The sequence below is a fragment of the Balearica regulorum genome, chromosome 1, assembly GCF_011004875.1.
Source record: "Balearica regulorum gibbericeps isolate bBalReg1 chromosome 1, bBalReg1.pri, whole genome shotgun sequence".
NCBI lineage: Eukaryota > Metazoa > Chordata > Aves > Gruiformes > Gruidae > Balearica > Balearica regulorum.
The window spans coordinates 28863076-28882038 of NC_046184.1; the positions used below are offsets into that span (position 1 = coordinate 28863076).

The 18963-nt window shown below is 37.1% G+C and overlaps 1 protein-coding gene across 6 annotated transcripts in view; it reads right to left on the minus strand.

Moving 5' to 3' along the window:
* Positions 1-14568: 14568 nt before the first annotated feature.
* The window catches only part of MDFIC (MyoD family inhibitor domain containing), a 54571-nt gene continuing 50176 nt past the window's right edge, over positions 14569-18963 (minus strand). For all 6 annotated transcript variants that reach the window (XM_075743938.1, XM_075743961.1, XM_075743947.1 and 3 more), the window contains one exon: positions 14569-18192. In XM_075743938.1, the coding sequence (XP_075600053.1) occupies positions 17945-18192 (248 nt within the window). In that variant the 3' untranslated portion in view covers positions 14569-17944. The remainder of the gene's footprint in view (positions 18193-18963) is intronic.

The following is an 18963-nucleotide window of genomic DNA, read 5'->3' on the forward strand; positions in this document are numbered from 1 at the left end:
GTTTCTGCACACAGCCTTTTGTGTCCACAAGCACATAATTCAAATACTCCAGGATGAGCACTGGTCACTTTTCAAGATGAAATATCTCTTTGATAATCCCTTTGAATGTCTCTTTCTTGCCTTGCTAGTGAATGCTGGCTCAAGCCCAAAGTAGCTACAACAAGAAATGAAAGCAACATAAAAAGTAAATATTTACAAGCACACGTACCAAGGAAGGCAAGTGGGAGAAGAAGATAAGAAGCAGCAGGTTTTCTCTCCATGCCAGCTGGTAGGACACATGCTGTAAGCCACAGGAGGAGGCAGGTCGCCTGACCCTCCAGCTTTCACAACTGTGATTTGTAGCAGGGAGCAAAACTCCAAACTTTAAACAACAGGATCAATATCAGCGATTCATATTCTACCAATAACTGAAAAATGGAGAAAACCCCAAACAATCGGAGGTTTATTCAAAAATCAACTATGTTTTGTTCCAGGGAGAACAGCAGCAATTTATTGTTGCTGTGTATTTGCTTCCTATGAAGGGTAATCATTGTATGGGGAGGAAAGAAAAGGTGTTCAAGTTTTTAAAATACACTTTTATGAACAAATCCTTGTCTTTGGTCCAATAATCTTTTTATTTATTCATTATGATCTTAATACAATCCTAAGCAAAGCGGTTCCTGCAGAAAAATGCTGCATCTATAATGGGTAAGACCTTTGTGTTTATGCATTGGTTTTGCAGGTCAAGGTGGGAGGCTTTTTGGATGCTTTGTGGGATCTTCATTTTTCCTCATTTTGGGCTTAAAAAAAGTCAAATCTTCATAATTCTTCATTTCTGTGGAATCCTTATAAATGTTTTTCTGCAGTTTAGCTGGTATTGTGAATGATTCCCTTGCACAGCTCCACAAGCTACCCCCGTACGAGGAACAGAAGAACAAGTTAAGAAAATGATAAGAGATGTGCCTAGGGAAGACAGCACTGCACTGTACATTACAAAGATCAGAGGGAGCCCAGAAGCAGAACTAGAAAAAAATCTCTTTTCACAACATGCATCGCAGTGCAGAAATTCCCAGAAAACTCAAATACCATCATTGTCATTTTTGAAATCAAGAAAGCTGGGGGAAAAAAAATGCAGAAGGGACCTGATAAAAGTACAAGCTAAAGAGTCACTTCTATGGAAAGATTTTATTGAGACATTTGACCTTAAACAACAGATACAGTACATTTTTAAGCCCAGTCAAAAGACTATCAGTCCTTGAATCCAAACCACCTCCAGATCTGGTGAAGAGAACTACTAAAAATGCGTATTTCATTTCCTTCTGTGGAAGGTATCCACTGAAACAACCAACCAACAAAAAAGCTTTCAGCTTAAGCAAACAGAAATTGCCTTCGGAAGGGCTTGGAGCAGCATATTGTCCCCAAAATATTTATCGTGATTCAGTAGTAAGCATTAGGTGAGAGAAGTAAAGGATATGTCCAAAACACAGAATGGGACAGGAAACAACCCGTAATGTTTGTACATACACAACAATACAAATCCCTCGCTTTCATTTGCTGTCACGCCTTGTTGGCTGGTGACCTCAGTTAACAGAAGCAGTGACAGAACATGTTTTCTTGGTTTAGCAGGTCTATGACTGTAAAAGAGAACACAAAGAACACAAAAACCAAGTGACTGGTTTCTTAGAAATAGAAACAAAACTGAGAAAAATGGTGTTAGTGCTTTTAGTAACTAACTGGAAGAAAACATGGAGAGATTTAAATGGCAACAGACAGAAATTAGAAATCTTCAGGATAATTCAGTGGACTAAATGACTTGGAAGATTATTCAGAAAAGCTGAAACATGGATGCCCGTGCTGAACCTGATCCTACCGTACATACATTACTAATTAATAAACTGAGATCCAGTAAATGGATGTTTATTTAAATTATTTTAGTAATACTTCACAATGACACTCTTCTGAGTAGTGCGCTGTGAGTTGGTGCAAAATTTGCTCGTCAGCATACCAAGGAGAAGGAGGAAGCCTCAGCTAGCACAAGCATTGCAAATGAAATAAAGATAAGCCTTTGTGCTGATGCCTGGCATCACTGTAAGTCATACAGTATCTTGTATTGTCTTTTAAATGTCAGCTATTGGAATAAAGAGTTCATATGAAAATCTTTGTTTTCTTGATTATTTTTTTCTCTTTTGTTTTTGCTCCTGCTTTTTTAAGGAAGCATTTAGCCTCTGTGGTTCCAAAGAAAACTTGAAGACAAAAAATGAGTTTTCAGGCATCCTACTTCTGCACTGTCATCCAAACTCTAGATAGTTGTAGATCATACAGTAGTAGATCAGTGATCTCTGTGGTTAGCGATATTCTAATGTATAGCAGTTCATAAACATTAGTACATATGGATTTGTATTTCTATATAAAACAAATCTAGACATCACTTTAATTTGTGATACTCTGACATTTTGTTTCTTTGAAGAAGGAAAAATAACCCCAAACCAAACGTGCATTGTGGCATGGCTAAGTTAGGAATGACAAGGTCTACAGAAAGGATAATGAAGTCTATGTCTGTGTCATTTGGGAAGTGCACATCAACATAAATTTTGCTCTTTCCTGGATGGCTAGACTTGCGATGTTACTACCATCCAGAGAAGTCCAACTTCTACATGCTTACATGTGATAATCCCCTGCTGCAGTCTCTTCCGCTAATCTTCTAAGTGTTGCATGCGATTCCTTCTGTGTGCAAAAGCTACAGGGCAAACTGCGATCAATGTGTAATTTGACTTGATGCCCTTTGAGTTTCCCAGTACTCTGAAACAGGCAAAATCACTTAGAGTAGCTGATTCAATTTGTCAGGCAGCACTGTGTGTAACATGTGTATCAGCCCTAATTCAGCTGTAGCAGAATAGGGTGTCTTGTCAGTCAGTCAGGGCATTGGGTTACTCACAGGAGCACGGCAGAGTAGGATGTGAGCCATAAGCACTCCAAGCAAGAATATTTAGTTAGAGAGGAACACATGTGCACGTGCAAATATTAACATTTACAGTCACGTAGCAATACTTTTTATAGAGATAAATTCAGTCATTGTAAATAGTGAAACGAAAGTTCACAGGACAAGCACTTTCCCATGTACCGCATCAAAGCTCTCTGAAGGAACAAAGAAATTCTTCCTTTGGCTGGTTTTTAACATGGTTTCCAGTTTTCTAGGTTACCACCTCCCAGGAGGTTTTGTGGTTTTTGTTTTGGGTTTGGTTTCGTTTTGGTTTTGGTTTGGGGTTTTTTTGCTCTCAAACTGCCTGCCACCATCTGTCCCAGCACTCTGAGGTACGTTTCTGAGAAGGTAAAGGGAGAGGGAGATGCAGGTTCCCCCATTCAATACTGGTTTCAACGGTGAAGTTTTTTTATACACATCAGAAAAGGCAGAAGTTCCCACGCCGTAGCAGACCGCTACTCTGCCATCAGACCTTTATACACACTGTTTGAAATCATCTTAACAATACAAAATTATAATACAACAAACAATGCATGTTGTTTAATCTATTAATGTCAGGAAATAATAATTTACACTAATTATATCTACATATGAGCAATCAGTTCCGTTGTTTATGGTTTAAAAATCCATTAAAGGTGACTATGTATTGACAAGATACCCTTAGTTCCAGGATTTACCCGAAGGCTACAGTAATATTCACACAGGTAGGCAGACAGTGGGCCTATGCAAATGCAGATGCACATTTGTAATTCCCTTTCATAAATAATAGTTTTATAAAATATACAAATGTGGTGTTTGAGTTACATCCTAGGATCATATCTTATCTTCTGTTTGAAATATACTGGAACACCTTTGCCCTCTATTGAAAATACAAAAAGATTTAACCTGAGAAAAAAAAGTGAGATATCCTACATTTATTTAAACCACATACTACACTGAAGAATCTTTTATCGAAGATGCCGGAGTACTTACCTTTCCTGATACACTATTTCCTGAAATGTCAGGATCCTAGAGAATTACCATTAAGCCTCCAGACAGTGTGTGCTTTCCCTGATTGTCTCTTCTATTGTTTACCTGAGCTCAGAATCGGGCCCAAATAATTCAGACGCAAAGCTTCAACAAGCGTATTAACCCAAGCAGCGCTGCGTACAGTGTTTCATACGTAATTAGTAAAAAAATCAGGCATCTGAAATACAGTCAGCGCGGAAGACGTCACAAATTGCGCCCTTCCCGTTTTAATTTTAACAAAAGGCTTCAAAAAGTCTTTACACTTTTGTGCAAATTGCCTGCCCTTTGTGCGCCAGCATCCTCGCTGGGGTGCTGATAGCCTACTCAGGGCACCTACAGTCAACAGGATCTTGCTTTTCACTGCCCTGATTAAGTAAGTAATGTTCACTTCCCGGGAATCCCCCACGGAGCAGCAGCGTTCCTACGTGCCTGGCCAGAACACCAGTAATGACTGGATTCTGAGAGAAATTGAAAACCTTCCTCAACACACTTATTTCTGTTTTTCAACCTATATTCAAAGCAATACTTTGGCATCGTTACGTGATTTTTGACAGGGTTACAGTAAATTCATCATGCTAAACTGAAATGTTTCTGGCAGATGTCTACTCTGCAACAATCAAGCTATGTGTACAGTAAAATGTGACAACCACAGTGCTACTTCTAGTTGTAAAAATTACACATATAATACTTTATTAATGCTAACTGGGAGCACAATTATGCAGTGTACTATTCATTTTTTCATTAGAAAATTTTTATTGCAAAGAGTTGCTTCAGTATGGTATATAGAATTAAAATACAAGATATTTAGTCTTCAGTCAAAGTTGTTATTGGTAGAAAGAAAATAAACAAGGTAAGTATGTGCTAATAAAAACACAGTTTCTTTTTCAGCCTTTCAGACTTTTTTTCTTAGCCACTATCAAATTAGTTTTTCAATAATTTCTAGTTTTCTTCCTGAAGTTTACACTGGAACAATGGATTTAGAAAGCTATTTGGTGGGGAAAAAGCCTGAATCATTAAAGGGGAATACCATCACTTTTGCAAAAGCAAACATTACAAAACAAGAGACAAAAAAGAGTAGGATTTATTCTGAAAACAATTTAAACTACTCATATTTATGGAAGTCAAGCTTAAATCACACAAAACAATTTGTTCCATAAATAGTGGAATTAATTTGCATTTGTGTGATTTCAGTTTCTCAGCTTGAGTCCCTTGCATTTAATAAAATGTAAACTCCAGCTGTAGGTCTGTCCCCAATCAAACATTTTTAGTATTCTCCCTTCTGTGGATTCTCTGACAGCTTATGAGAGCTGAGCAAATTCTACAAGTGCCCTCTCAGTCGGGTAAGAACAAGCCCACTCTTCTGTGAACGTGTTGGTTTGGTTTTTTTTTTTTTTTTAATTGCTCTCATTTTTCATTTGGTTTAAATGGGACCAACAGGCTTAAAAGTTATTAGTAGGGAATAAGAAAATGGACAAACACACATGCAAGCATATACATCACAGTGGATTATTAAGCCCTTTTCTCTCTGGAAACCAGGCTAAGAAAAGGGGAAAATTCATTTCTGTCATTGGCAAAATCCCCATATGTCTCACAATACAGTCTAACAAACTATTTATGATTTCCATAAGGGTCAATCTTCATTTTATCATTTGAGTCCCTCAAGAACACCACAGAACTGAGGAAGCAGCCTGAAACAAACAAACAAACAAACAAACAAACAAATAAATAAATAAATAAACCTAATGGTATATTTTGTGAGTTAAATTTCTCCTGGAGTAGGGGAATGCAAAACTATTGCTGAATCAATGTAACACAGCATTGTATTAACCTCTAACTAAGGAGCAGGGAAGTGAAATAATCGGCGAAGTCTCCACACACACCTGACCTTTCCACCTGCTCTGTAATTTCCTGCATTGCAACACGTGGAAGGACAGCATACGAAACAAAAAGCCAGTACCCACTTCTTTTCCCTGGCCCAGAGGAATTGGACCTTCTAGCTCGGTATTTTTGCTCTTTTAACATTTCAGGGTAGATTTGTAATGGTTATGATGAGCCTGCTGACAGCTCACAACACACAAACCCCAGCGGTCCTTTGTTTAATACACCAGAATGCATTTTGTCTCGTAAATTTTCCATAAACTTCTATATCATAGATGAACTTTCATGCTTTATGTCGGTGTGAGTGGACTATTTACCTTAACACTGCTGATCATCTTCCTTTCACAGCCCATTTTATTAACTTTTTTATATTAAGTAAATTCACTTTTTATCTAGGATGTTTGTTTTACAGGTAATTCATCTAATTTAAAGTATTTTCTTAGGGACTTCAATTTAGCTTTGCCCTTGAAATTAACATTTAATGTGTTTTACATTTTTGCAATAGAAATTAATCTTTATTTGAATTATTAGCCCAGAACTATAACCTACATTCACCATAGTTGAATGTTGGTATTGGAAATGTCTGTGGCTGCCACATTATCCCAGACAGCTACTGTGAGAGGCCATACATCTTTGTTGTGGAGATCCTGCACTAGTGAAGAAAGCACTAGGTCAAGTCCATTTCAATAGACCTGTACATATACAGGTACTTCTCCTCCTACCAGTAAGGGTAAGGAAAGAAAGGGAAAAAACCAAAACCCAGCCCACAGAGATGTTGTAGAACCTGTTACGGGAATACAGTTAAGGAGCAGTCCACCTTGTAGACCTAGGAGACCTGTCCCTGCTTTATCTGATGCACATATCTTACTTGCAGAGCAGAGGTCAGAAAATGTCACTTCCTCATCAGATAATCTCTCTGAACATAGGCGATAAACAGTTGAGAATACTGCTACTTTTCTTATATACCTAGAATATAGAGAGATATTATGTCAATGAAAGTTTCATGGAAAAAAATTCCTTCTATTCTTTTTAATGTTTGATAAAAGTAAAAATTCTACAAACGCCATTCAAATGATTAAAATGATCTGTTAGTGCAGCTAGACAACAGATTCATTACTGCACCACCTCATCCAATATCTCCAATATGAAAGGAAACTGACACTGTCCCTCACGACATCCTTGTCTCTCAATTGAAAAGACATAGATTTGAAGGATAGACTGCTAGTGGATAAGGAATTGGCTGGATGGTCACACTTAAATTGTTGTGGTCAACAGATTGATGTCCAAGTGGCGACCAGTAACAAGCGGTGGTCCTCAGGGGCTCGTATTGGGACTGGCGGTCTTTAGCATCTTTGTCAGTGACATGGACAGTGGGATCGAGTGCACCCTCAGCAGGCTGGCCAACAACATCAAGCTCTGTGGTGTGGTCAACACACTGGAGGGAAGGGATGCCATCCAGAGGGACCTTGACAGGCTGCAGAAGTGGGCCCATGCAAACCACATGAAGTTCAACAAGGCCAAGTGCAAGGTCCTGCACATGGGTCAGGGCAATCCCAAGCACAACTACAGGCTGGGTGGAGAATGGATTGAAAGCAGCCCTGAGGAGAAGGACTTGGGGGTGTTAGTGGATGAGAAGCTCAACACGACCCAGCAATGTGCACCTGCAGCCCAGAAAGCCAACTGTATCCTGGGATGCATCAAAAGAAGCATGACCAGCAGGTTGAGGGAGGTGATCCTCCCCGTCTACTCTGCTCTCATGAGACCCCACCTGGGGGGTCTCTGGGGTCCCCAGCATAAGAAGGACATGGAGCTGTTGGAATGATTCCAGAGGGGGGCCACGAAGACGATCAGAGGGCTGGAGCACCTCTGCTGTGAAGAAAGGCTGAGAGAGTTGGGGTTGTTCAGCCTGGAGAAGGCACTGGGGACACCTTACAGCAGCCTTCCAGTACCTAAAGTGGGCCTACAGAAAAGCTGGAGAGGGACTTTTTACAAGGGCATGTAGTGACAGGACAAGGGGCGATGGCTTTAAGCTGAAGGAAGGCAGATTTAGATTAGATATAAGGAAGAAATTCTTTACTGTGAGGGTGGTGAGGCACTGGAACAGGTTGCCCAGAGAAGCTGTGGATGCCCCCTCCCTGGAAGTGTTCAAGGCCAGGTTGGATGGGGCTTTGGGCAACCTGGTTGAGTGGAGGGTGTCCCTGCCCATGGCAGGGGGGTTGGAATTAGATGATCTTTGAGGTCCCTTCCAACCCAAACCTTTCTAGGATTCTATGATTCTATGATTCTATGAAATAAAATTTCATCTAGTTCAACATTTATTGTATTTTTTCTCTATATATGCTATGTATATATGTATGCATATAGACACACAGCCTTTTAAAACTAAGTGTATCTTTCAGAAAAGCATTCAGTTGAGAGCTAAAACTATCAGGAGGTGGGTAATCAAATGCTGCATTTGGTAGTTTGTTCTACTCATTACTATCTTCTCAGTTACATTCAGGTAAGAAATTGGACACCAATTTTTGTTTGGCTTTAGATTTTAGCTCATTCTGCATCTCTCTGGCACAATAACTTCAGAACACAGTAATCTGTGCCTGTGAAGATACCAGTACAGCGTGATGAAGTCACATCTCAGGCTTCTGCTGGATAAACTCAGTAGAATACGCTCTGCAATTCCCTCCTTTTAAAGCAATTTTATGTCTCTAAGTCATTTTTGTGGCTCTGGCTTGGATTATTTCTGTTTTTCAAAATATGAAGGTCAGAAAGCACTGTTCTGAAACTGGTTTCCTAAGTACACACTCTTCCCTGCTTCCACTCACTGCATTACCCATTTAAAAATCGAAAGGTCACCGTGAAAGGCCACAGCATTTCAACTGAAAACCATTGTTCAGTACCTTCTTCATCATGATCCTCAAGTCTTTTCAAACTGTTTTAAATGAATCCTTTTTTTCTATTAAGTAAATTCTAAATATTTCCTTTCCCTTTCATAGCATGGAAAAACATTTTCTCAGAATAGGTCCATCCCACCAGGTCCAGATTGCTCTAAATAAGCACCTTGTAACAAGGTACATATTTAATTTACTGTTCGTCAATTATTGATTCATCTACAAATTCTCCTAGAAATGCTTCCAGATCATTGATGAAAAGATTGCATAGTGGCAGGCACAGTACCAATTTCTGCAGAACCTCCCTAAAATCACCCTTCTAACAAGGGTGATTTCATTTGACAACTACTGTTTGAGATCTATCAGTTACTCGATTTCAGTCTGCATGAACTGCACATATTAAAGTATAATCTTGCAAATCAGAATGTCATAAAAGTTCTAAGTCAAATGTCTTAAGAACTCATATATTATGGCCATACAATTATTTTTATCAGCTAAATTTTTATTCTCATTAGTGAATAATAATCGAGGTATTTCCCATAAAACTATATTGACATGAATATTTTTTCCATAATATAATTTGTCATTATTTCCACATCAAGCTTCCAGTGATTTTCCCTGACAATAAAATGAGCATTCCTCAAATTCTTCTAATTATGATTTTTGAACATGAAGAGTAGTAAGGTAGCATCAACCTTTTGAAATGCAGTTTATTTTAAAATCCACTCTCGGCTAAGGTCTTACAACCATATTGTAAGGCTACCGCAAAGTTGCAGATAAGATTAATTATGAACCACCACTCTTCAGTATCATGGGTTTTTTTGCATAGATAAATTTGTACTAGGCATCAAAGCAGCAATGAGAACCAATAGAACTGGAGAGCAAGTTTTAGTGAAAACATGGAGGATGCTGGATTAGTGGAGTGGTGAACAGAAATGGCATGAAGCTGAAAGCTGAGTTCTAGCAAAAATACAGAAGTAACAAATGGAGATAAGCTTTAATGATTGATTTTCTCTTTTTGTTTGCTAAGACAACACCTGTAGGTCTCCATCCTGGAAATTTTCAGAAGTATTGTACAAATCCCATGAAAATCTTTCAAGTGTTTACGTAGAAGATCATAATGTTGATTCTTTGGACTGTTTCCTTTACAGAAGCTAAGGTGCAACTGAAATACTGTCAACTTTCTTGCCACAGACATCCATGCATGTTATGGACATGAATATATTTTTTACCTCAATACACCATCCAACACACATGTTTCTCATTAGCAGTGAAAGTCCTTTCACCAGTTGTTACCTCAGTCTTGTGATACTTCGAAATGAGAAACATAGCTCATACAGTCTATAATGCCTGATATGAATGTCGTGCTGAAGAAGACAGGTTGAAGAAACTGGACTGGATTTCTTTGGACTAGGTAAGAGGAAACTAGGCAGCAGTACACAAACTATATGAAAGGTTAATATATGAAAGGTTATGACAAGAGAATGGTGATTGTTCTACACATCCACTGGGAATAGAACACGGATACATCAGTCTTACTTACAGAAATGAAAGTAAGATTAAATGGGATGTTAGAAAAAAGCTTTCTATCTGTAAGACTACTGTAGCACTAGTGACGACTCTCTCTAGTGTCCAAAATTCCCTTCATCAGACGTCCTCAAGAACATGTTTCAAGACACTGTTTCAGCTTAGACTGCTGAACTAGAAGTTCTCTAGAAGTTCCTTCCAACCATATTCTTCCACATGTATTTCCACAGTAATTGTGTGTGCATTTCTTAATTAATGTTCAGTATTAGCCTTATTTATACAAATATCTGCAAAGTAATTCCCACTAAAAGTTGGAAGTTAGTATTACTCAGAACCACAGTATATTTTTGTCCTTTCCAAACAATGTGTGAGATACAAGTTCAGTATTATATAGTCTTTTTTCATTTACCTGTACATATACTAGAGAAATATTACAGTTCTGCTTTCAGATGCTATAAAAATTAATATGGGCTTTAAAAAGATGTTAACCATGTGAAAGTATCATTTTAACACCAAAAAATACATTTTCATCACAGGTTTTTGTAACAAGACTTGCATATGCAATACATGGAACAATTTAAAAATCATTTTGATGCATTATGAATCACCTGAAAAAAAATAAATAAGTGAAGACATTCTCAATTTTGGTAAATATTTATAGAGCCAAACAATATGAAGTATATGTAACAATCAAATTTCTAGTGAAAATGTGTGCAAGTAGGTTTATTTTGAAAGGAAAATTCCTACTCCCAGTGTCATACCCAATTAAATTCTCCAGGTAATGACCCCATTTGCATAGAGAGCTGAACCCACAAGTGGGAATTTTAATGGGCACACCACCTGAGTACATTAATTGAGAGTGACACTACTTGAACTAGTTTTGTGCTTACCCCACTGAAAATTCTACTCATATTATTTTTAATGTCAAGCTACAAGTCAAATTTCAAGATGATGGATTTGTTCTTTTTTAAGCATTGAATTTGAATAAAAGAAAGCTTTAATTCTGTTATGCATTGCATAGCTTTAACTAATCTGTAGTTCTGATTCTCACCATTGCTTCATTTTTTCAGTGATTGGAATTTAATTTTATTCATTAATTTGTGAATAATTAGATAGAAAATAATGCCTTCAGCAGCTAAATTGCTTTTGGATTGCTGTTTAATGTACTTTTACCCGAATATGTGTTACAGTTAAGCTGGCATAATAGTTTACTAAAATGTAATTGTGTAAATATGTCTAATTATTCTTTCTGAAGAAACAAGACTGAATATAAAACTTCAGTCATAGATACCTTAATTTTCTTAAACTTAACCCCATGAAAGCTTGGTAGTTGCAACGCAAATTACTGATGAAGAGACAGTAGTTGTCAACAGTAGTGGAATCCTTGCACCGTGTTTCCCTTTATCCTTCACACGCTGCTCGTAATGACCTTGAAGTTATTGTAGATTCTAAACCACTGCTGTTAGTCTACATTAAATACGTAATCAAGGTGTCTCCTCCTCACATGAAGAAACAGACAAATAGAGTTGCACTTCCTAAGAAGGAAAGCAAACCCATGTTGCTTAATACATTTCTTTTTCTAAGCTTGTTATTACTAGACTTCAGTAACTGAAAGTATCACAGAATCTAAAAGCTACCATATATATATGCCACTGTAAAAGGTATTAATTTTAAAACAATGTACAGGTCTTGTTCTTGTGAGTAGGACTATTTTGAAGATTGCCAGTTTGCAAAACTCTGCAGAGTCCATCTCAACAGAACTTTCAGTTCTTTATTTCAATAAGCAAGACGCAATCAATATATTTTGAACTTCATATATTCAAATGTAATACACCGTTCAGCTGCAGTTACTTCATTATATTCCAAAGTTCCAAAGATATTACTTTCACAAGTCTATTTGACTAGGAGTTACATATAGCAGTGAACATAGAAAAGATGACGAAATAATTTACACCATAACATACATCTTGGTCTTGTCCTAGACCTCAGTAATAAAAGCCCTTTCTGTTCTCTTTGAACAGCAAAGATTACAAAAAACCAAAACCAAACAAACTACCTTGTGATAAAGCTAAAGAAACAAAGGTAGGCACTGTGGAAAAAGATTGTAATGTGAAACACATTCAAGTTGGAGTACAGCCTATTCACAGTGTGGTCACTTTGTGCAACTTGGAGATGAGACAAATTGCAGAAGCCTACACCGCTGATTGAAGAGGAATTGCATAGTGCTTGGGCACCAATTACATACCCTACTGAGATGATATAAAGAGCCTCAATTATAGTGGAGTATTTCGCCAGTTAAAATAGCATATGCATATCAGAATAAAAATTAGTAAGATACTATTAAAGGTATAAAAGGTATTATACAATCTTTCACCTAACATCCCATTTTTATGAGTATTGAATGGTAATGTACTAACAATTGCTATAATATACATACATAAAGGAGACAAACAGGATTGCATGTAGTGTTCTATTAAATTAAGTTTTAAGTGAGGTGAACTGATATACTAAAAACCATATAGAGATTAAGATCACCTAATCAAACTCAACATCTGTCTGTTTTGCAGAATGGTAACTCAGAGAAATTTCTCTTTCCAACTGTAGTAGAAATAGCCCATCATATCAAAGACTTCTAAAGAAGAGAAAGACCATGCTTTTATGTCACTAGCACCAAATCACTGGTAAATAGCATAAGCAAGTGCTTATGAGGAGGCTGAATTCTGTACCAGCAATCACATTTGAGTATACAGAGCACAGCCAACAAGTGCATCACAGAAGTGGGTGCAGGGTATTATTTTCATTTAACTGCTTTCAATATCCTGATGCTAAAATTGAGCTAAGGTCCCCCAGCTCTCTTTGGAAGTTAAAAGAACTGGCAGAAGGGTTAGAAGGTAGGAAAAAAAGTAAGATTAATGCCTGTAGGATTCTAGAGTTACTACTGTCATCAACAACAGTACTTGGTCTTCCAACGCATGGTGTGCACACTCACATACAGACAGAGAGAGGGACAGAAAGAAGATACCAGGGAGATATTTCTCTAATCTTTAATTTAATTTAGGGGCTAAGAGTAAGATTTTGGATACATCTGTTGCCTTTCAGAAAGTTACAAGGCTGCTGACAGAAGGAGCTTTACTGTGGAAATACATCAACACAATTGGCATTGCTCTCCAAGAACGTACAGCAAATATTGCAATCATTTAAACAATTTTTTTTTTAAATGTGTGAAGAGCTCAGAAAAGCTTTTCATTCAGAAGACTACTTCATAAAAGCAATGATTCACCAAACTCAACAAACAGTTCTCAACACAAGTACTATAGTTGAAATAGAGTCAATATTCAGTTTAAAAGCTCCCAAATGTTGATCATGATCCCTCTTCACAGAAGCCATTTCTTTCTAGAAATATTATGTATTACAGATACCAGCTAGAACACCTGTAATAAGTCTCAAACGGTGCTATTTGTCTGTGCTTTTATTAGTTCTCTTTCAGGAACAATTATTTTCTAAGAGAAGTGTGGCACAGTCTCAACGGCAAGACTTCATGGTACACATTCAAGCACAGAATTTCTGTCAGTTTTAACATATCACCTCTGTAACACCCAGAGGAGACATATTACAACTATTTTAAGGGCCCATGTATACACAGACATGGTAGAACGTTCAGTAAATTTAAAACAGACATAGAAAAATTAGTGGTAAAGACTCTAGACATGCAGTTTCTGCAGTTTTAAAGTATCGTGGGCATGTTTACATTCCGCTTAAGCCAACAGGAAAAAAATCTTTGCTTAAATCACAGATAAAGCGGTCTATCTGTGTTTAAACTAACTGATTTTAAAAACATACCTTACTTTAAAATAGTGGTACTGTCTATAAGCCTTCAGTTACATAGGCCACAGAGTCCAGTAGACCGTAATCTCTCTACTGCAATACTATGAACAAACTACATTCTGTGTTCAGGTTGCTTTTAGTAAACTCAAGACTGTTGCAGCACATGTATTACAATAACTTTCATTTTGATCAAATTTAATCATTACTGGAATTCCACCTCATTAATACAATTACACCAAGGAATTAATTTGCCCTCTTAATGACAAACTTTTTTTACTGTTGGAGATTCACACTAGCACAGCTTCCAGCACCTGAGCTGGTTTAGCTCTGTACGTAAGACAGCTCACTCACACTGGCTCACCCTCTGTGCAAATGACCCAAAGGCCAAAGCTTTCAGCAAGTGTTATAACAGAAAAATCACAAACAAGACATGAAATTATCTTTCAGAAGAGTAACAGGGCAAGACTAGAAGAAGATATCCCAAAGTTTCAAAATAAAGATCTTTATTTCAAAATAGTGTTTGAGAATAGCACATCCAGTTGATATAAAATACAAATAGCAAGATACCATTTTTTCAAATGGTCCAGTTTGCAGAACTATATACTGAAACACTGTACAAGTTCACAAGTTATTATAAAATAGACAGTTAAGTTCTGATGTTTTAATTTTATTTAAACTGTATTTTCACATTTGTCTCCTTCTAATTCTGCTTGTTTCAATTACACAAGGTGCTTATAGATTGCCTATAGAGTGAAAATTACAAAATAGAATTTAAGAATATAAATATAGAAAGGAATTCCTTAAACTACATACTAATATTCTCTGCTACAAAGATACATTTTACAAAAGTGCTAATATCTCTATGACAAATAGTAGCAGATTACATTTAAATGTCAAACAAATCACACAATTGTCTATTTTTTTTTCAATTGTCCATAATACTTTGATACTTCTAATCACTATGAGGGTTAATACGCACTATTTTCATTTCCTACTATTTCACAAATGAAGTGGGAAAAGAAATAATATATCTGCATATGTGTGTGTGTGCACACGTGTGAGAGAATCTGTACACATATGCATATATGCATGAACAGAGTTCTTGTATTCGGTACTTGTATTTTAACAGTACTGGAAGTAAATGCTTAATAGTAAATACATTTCCCAGGTTTTCATAATTTCAATCAACCAAAAAAAGTCTGAGTTCCTGTAAGCAGAAACAAGGGTTTGTGCAGAGCAAATTGTATAAATAAACTTTTACACAGAAAAAGGACTCCCGAGATTGATTTTTTTTTTTTTTTAATACTGTATCATCCTGTAGTAAAAGTAATTTTAACTAACATCCAGTATTCACTAAAAGCTTGATATGCAAATATGCAGTTTTCCAAACACAAAACTGGAACTGCTCTGGCAGGGCACGGACGTCAGGGCAGGACAGGAGACTGGAAGTCCTCTTCCCCATCCCCAAAAGCACAGTAAGACAAGAAACAGCCATAATTCACCTCTCCGTGACCAGGACACAAGGAAGGATAGCTAATGGCGCTGCCTAGCCCCAGACAGCATGTCCCCACCACCACGATGTCAACCACAGACCTACAATGGGCGAAGCACTGTCTACACTTTTTCCAAGGTGCATCAAGTCCCAGTGCTCACTGTGATGCCCCCAATTTCCCCAGAGGCATTATGCCTTACAAAGGCAAAATGCCTCCAGGCACTGCCACTCAACCAAGGCACCTCTTCCCCCTTCCCAATGTGGTTCAGACTTTTAGGAGTCATAATTGAGCCCCATGGGCCTGATTCTGAGCTCAGGGAATTTATCAATTTAACTATATGATTCCTTATTAGCCTGCCTATTACCATAATATTTTTGTGCTCTCTAGCTGGAGCTAAACCAATGGAAAATTCTGACATTAATGGAAATGCACTTAGTTTTATGTGACACAGATCTGAATCTGGCCCAATATATGGGAAAAAAAATAACCACAAGAAGAATCAATTCTTGTAGTAACTATCAAAAAAGAGATAAGAAACCCTCTCAGTAAATCTGCATTTCATCAGAATGCACCACAATATTGCAGACGTTAAGGTAAAACGTTACACCTCCCAGCTCCCTAGTATAGTTGAGGATTCGGCTATGTTACCTTCAGTGATAACTTGCAGTAGTAGGCACTACTAGTCAGTGTTCACAGGGAGAAGCTCTGGTTAATATGAGACCATTTGTTGACTTAGCTTCACACTCCTGTGATCTTTAGTTTGTCACATTTGCATAAACTGAATTCACTGCAGCGGAAAGAGACATTTATGGTCAATTCACTCAACAGAAATATGCTATTGGCTATCGATGACTCCTGTAACAAGGCCTAAATTTATGAGATCCAACAATCTACAAATGGGAAATCTGGAGTATAGATAGGAAATTTTAAGTATGTGAGATCAAGATGTATAGGTGGTTTACACAGAAAAGTTAATGAGCTACAGACATGGTGGGGAGAATCTAGCAGATAGTGAAGAAAATGGGTACCATTATTCCCTAAATCTGGGAATGCCATAAACTTCTTTGTATGTTGGACCAAATTAATTTCACAATTACAATGACAGAGAGAGATACTTCTCAGAAAACCTTAACAATGTAATAGGGAAAAAGTTGCTCACTGGATCCTAACTGTATTTTTCAAACATTTTAGATCATACTCCTTTTATTTTTAAAGGATACCATCCATTTTTAAAATGTCCTTTTTTAATGCGGTTATTTAAAAATAACAAAATGTATCTGAGAATAATATTTTTGCATTTGCTTTTTGCATTCAATGACAGAAGTCCTTGATCAAGACTGTTTGGATTTGGTCTTTATACCCTGTTGAAATTCTGCTATCCTCTGTGGATCTCTCTCACACAGTGAAGAAATAAATACTAAGTTACTTGATACTGGCTGTAAAGCCACAAACACTGACAGGGCCACTAATGTACAGGTGTAGATTCATGAGTTAACATCTGATAATTTCCCTTTTATAGCCAAATTCTGAAGATTTGTTAGTCTATTGGTCTGTTAGTCTAAGGCTATATTTCACGTCTACACAGATTTCCAAAGTCTCTTTCTAAAAAGAAGCATTTCAAGTAGTATTAGTACTGAAGTAAAATATAAGTTCTCTATACTCTGTTGATTGATAACAACGAAATCTTGGTACTGTAGTCCATGGCAAAACTTACATTGACTTTAGTTTGCCAAATCTTCCCGTAGTATCAGTACTGACAATGGAAAATACCAGGAATCTCTCTCAAATCAATGAGATATTAAAAACAAAAGAAATATTGCCAGTGTGACCACTGTAGCAAAACCAACAGTAGACTCCTGATGCTGACTTTGAATTAAGTTTAAAATAATAGAGCAAAGTTGCTTTCAACCCTAATAGATTGAAAAAAGACGTTTTGCTTTTCAGAATGCCTGTAAAGGCATGTTATGCATGGAGGCATTTGAGCATTTAAACATTAATGTAGGTAAAGGTAAATACTTAAGGCTTTTGCCCTGTAGTCTCTTCTCTGACCAAAACCTGTCACTCAATTCAAATGGCAATTTTGCTCTCACACAGCCTGCGGTATCAGGCCTGTAACTGGGTTTCAATAAAGTCTTCCATTTGCAAAGCCAAAAGGAAGCTGGAATGTAGCTTGAGTTTCACATACAAAACTATACAATTTGTGTTAGAATACAGATTTGAGGATTGCTTTAAAAAACATATTTATATATAGGGAATTAACAGTGCAATACCAGATGGTTCTGTGAAAATCTTACCTTGTCTTTCTTCAAATGTATTTAAAGAAAAGCTCTCCAGTTTTATAGAGAATAAAATAAAAAGGGATAAATATTTCATGACGGGAAGCAGATCCCACAGCATTCCATGCAGATCTCCAAGCAATCTGAAGATTCGCAACATGCGTCCATTATGCCACAGTCCATATCACACGGGCAGTTACAGTCATCCCCCATCTCGTCCCCACAGCAACAGCAGCAGGCCTCCGACGTGCAGATGCCACAGGATGCTTGTCCCAGAACAATGTTACAGAGGGTGAGAAATTCACAGAACAAGCAAGCCAGGATACAGTGAACACAGCAATCTTCACACGTACCAGTTCAGTAGCATGTCACATATGAACAAACAAAAAAAAAAAGGAAAGAAAAAAAGAAAAAAATCATTAATATGTTATTCTGTTATTCTAAATGTCAGATATATCACAATGTCAAGTAAGTAGCTGAAAGACAATGATTCAGAATAGATATAATATTAACACCACAACGAACATCGTGTTTCCCATCTTCAAGGTCACTTTTGCAGCCTAACTCCTCTCCAATTCAGTACTGGTTTTGGTGCAAGTTTCCTTCTGCCACTTCACTTCATGCAAATCCCAAGTACTACACATCTGCTTAGATCCATTTCTCCAGACATTTATTATGTAAAATATCCGTATCTATTATCTTCAGTCGTAACTTCTTCCAGCAGGCCCACAAAGTGATTTAAAAAAATATTAAAAATTCAGCTTATGAAGGAAAATATCTAAAATGATTTCCTGCCTCTCCCAGTGCATCTTGTCCTTCTGAATCCGTTTTGTTGGCTTGCCACTTATGAAGAAAAATAAGGGAGTTGCCACAACATTTTTGCTTTCTTTCTAGTTTTATGTACATGTTAAAACGAGCATAACAGCATGTTGTATGTATTTCTGTACTTTCAACAATATATAAAACATTCAGTCAAAACACAGATTTTTCTCTTGCTTTTCTACACAAATCTCTCGGCAATCCTTTTAATGCATGACTTTAATCTTCAATAGAGTTCATAGCTACACCTGAACATCAATATCCATCTCTCATAAGTACTACTAAATTACATG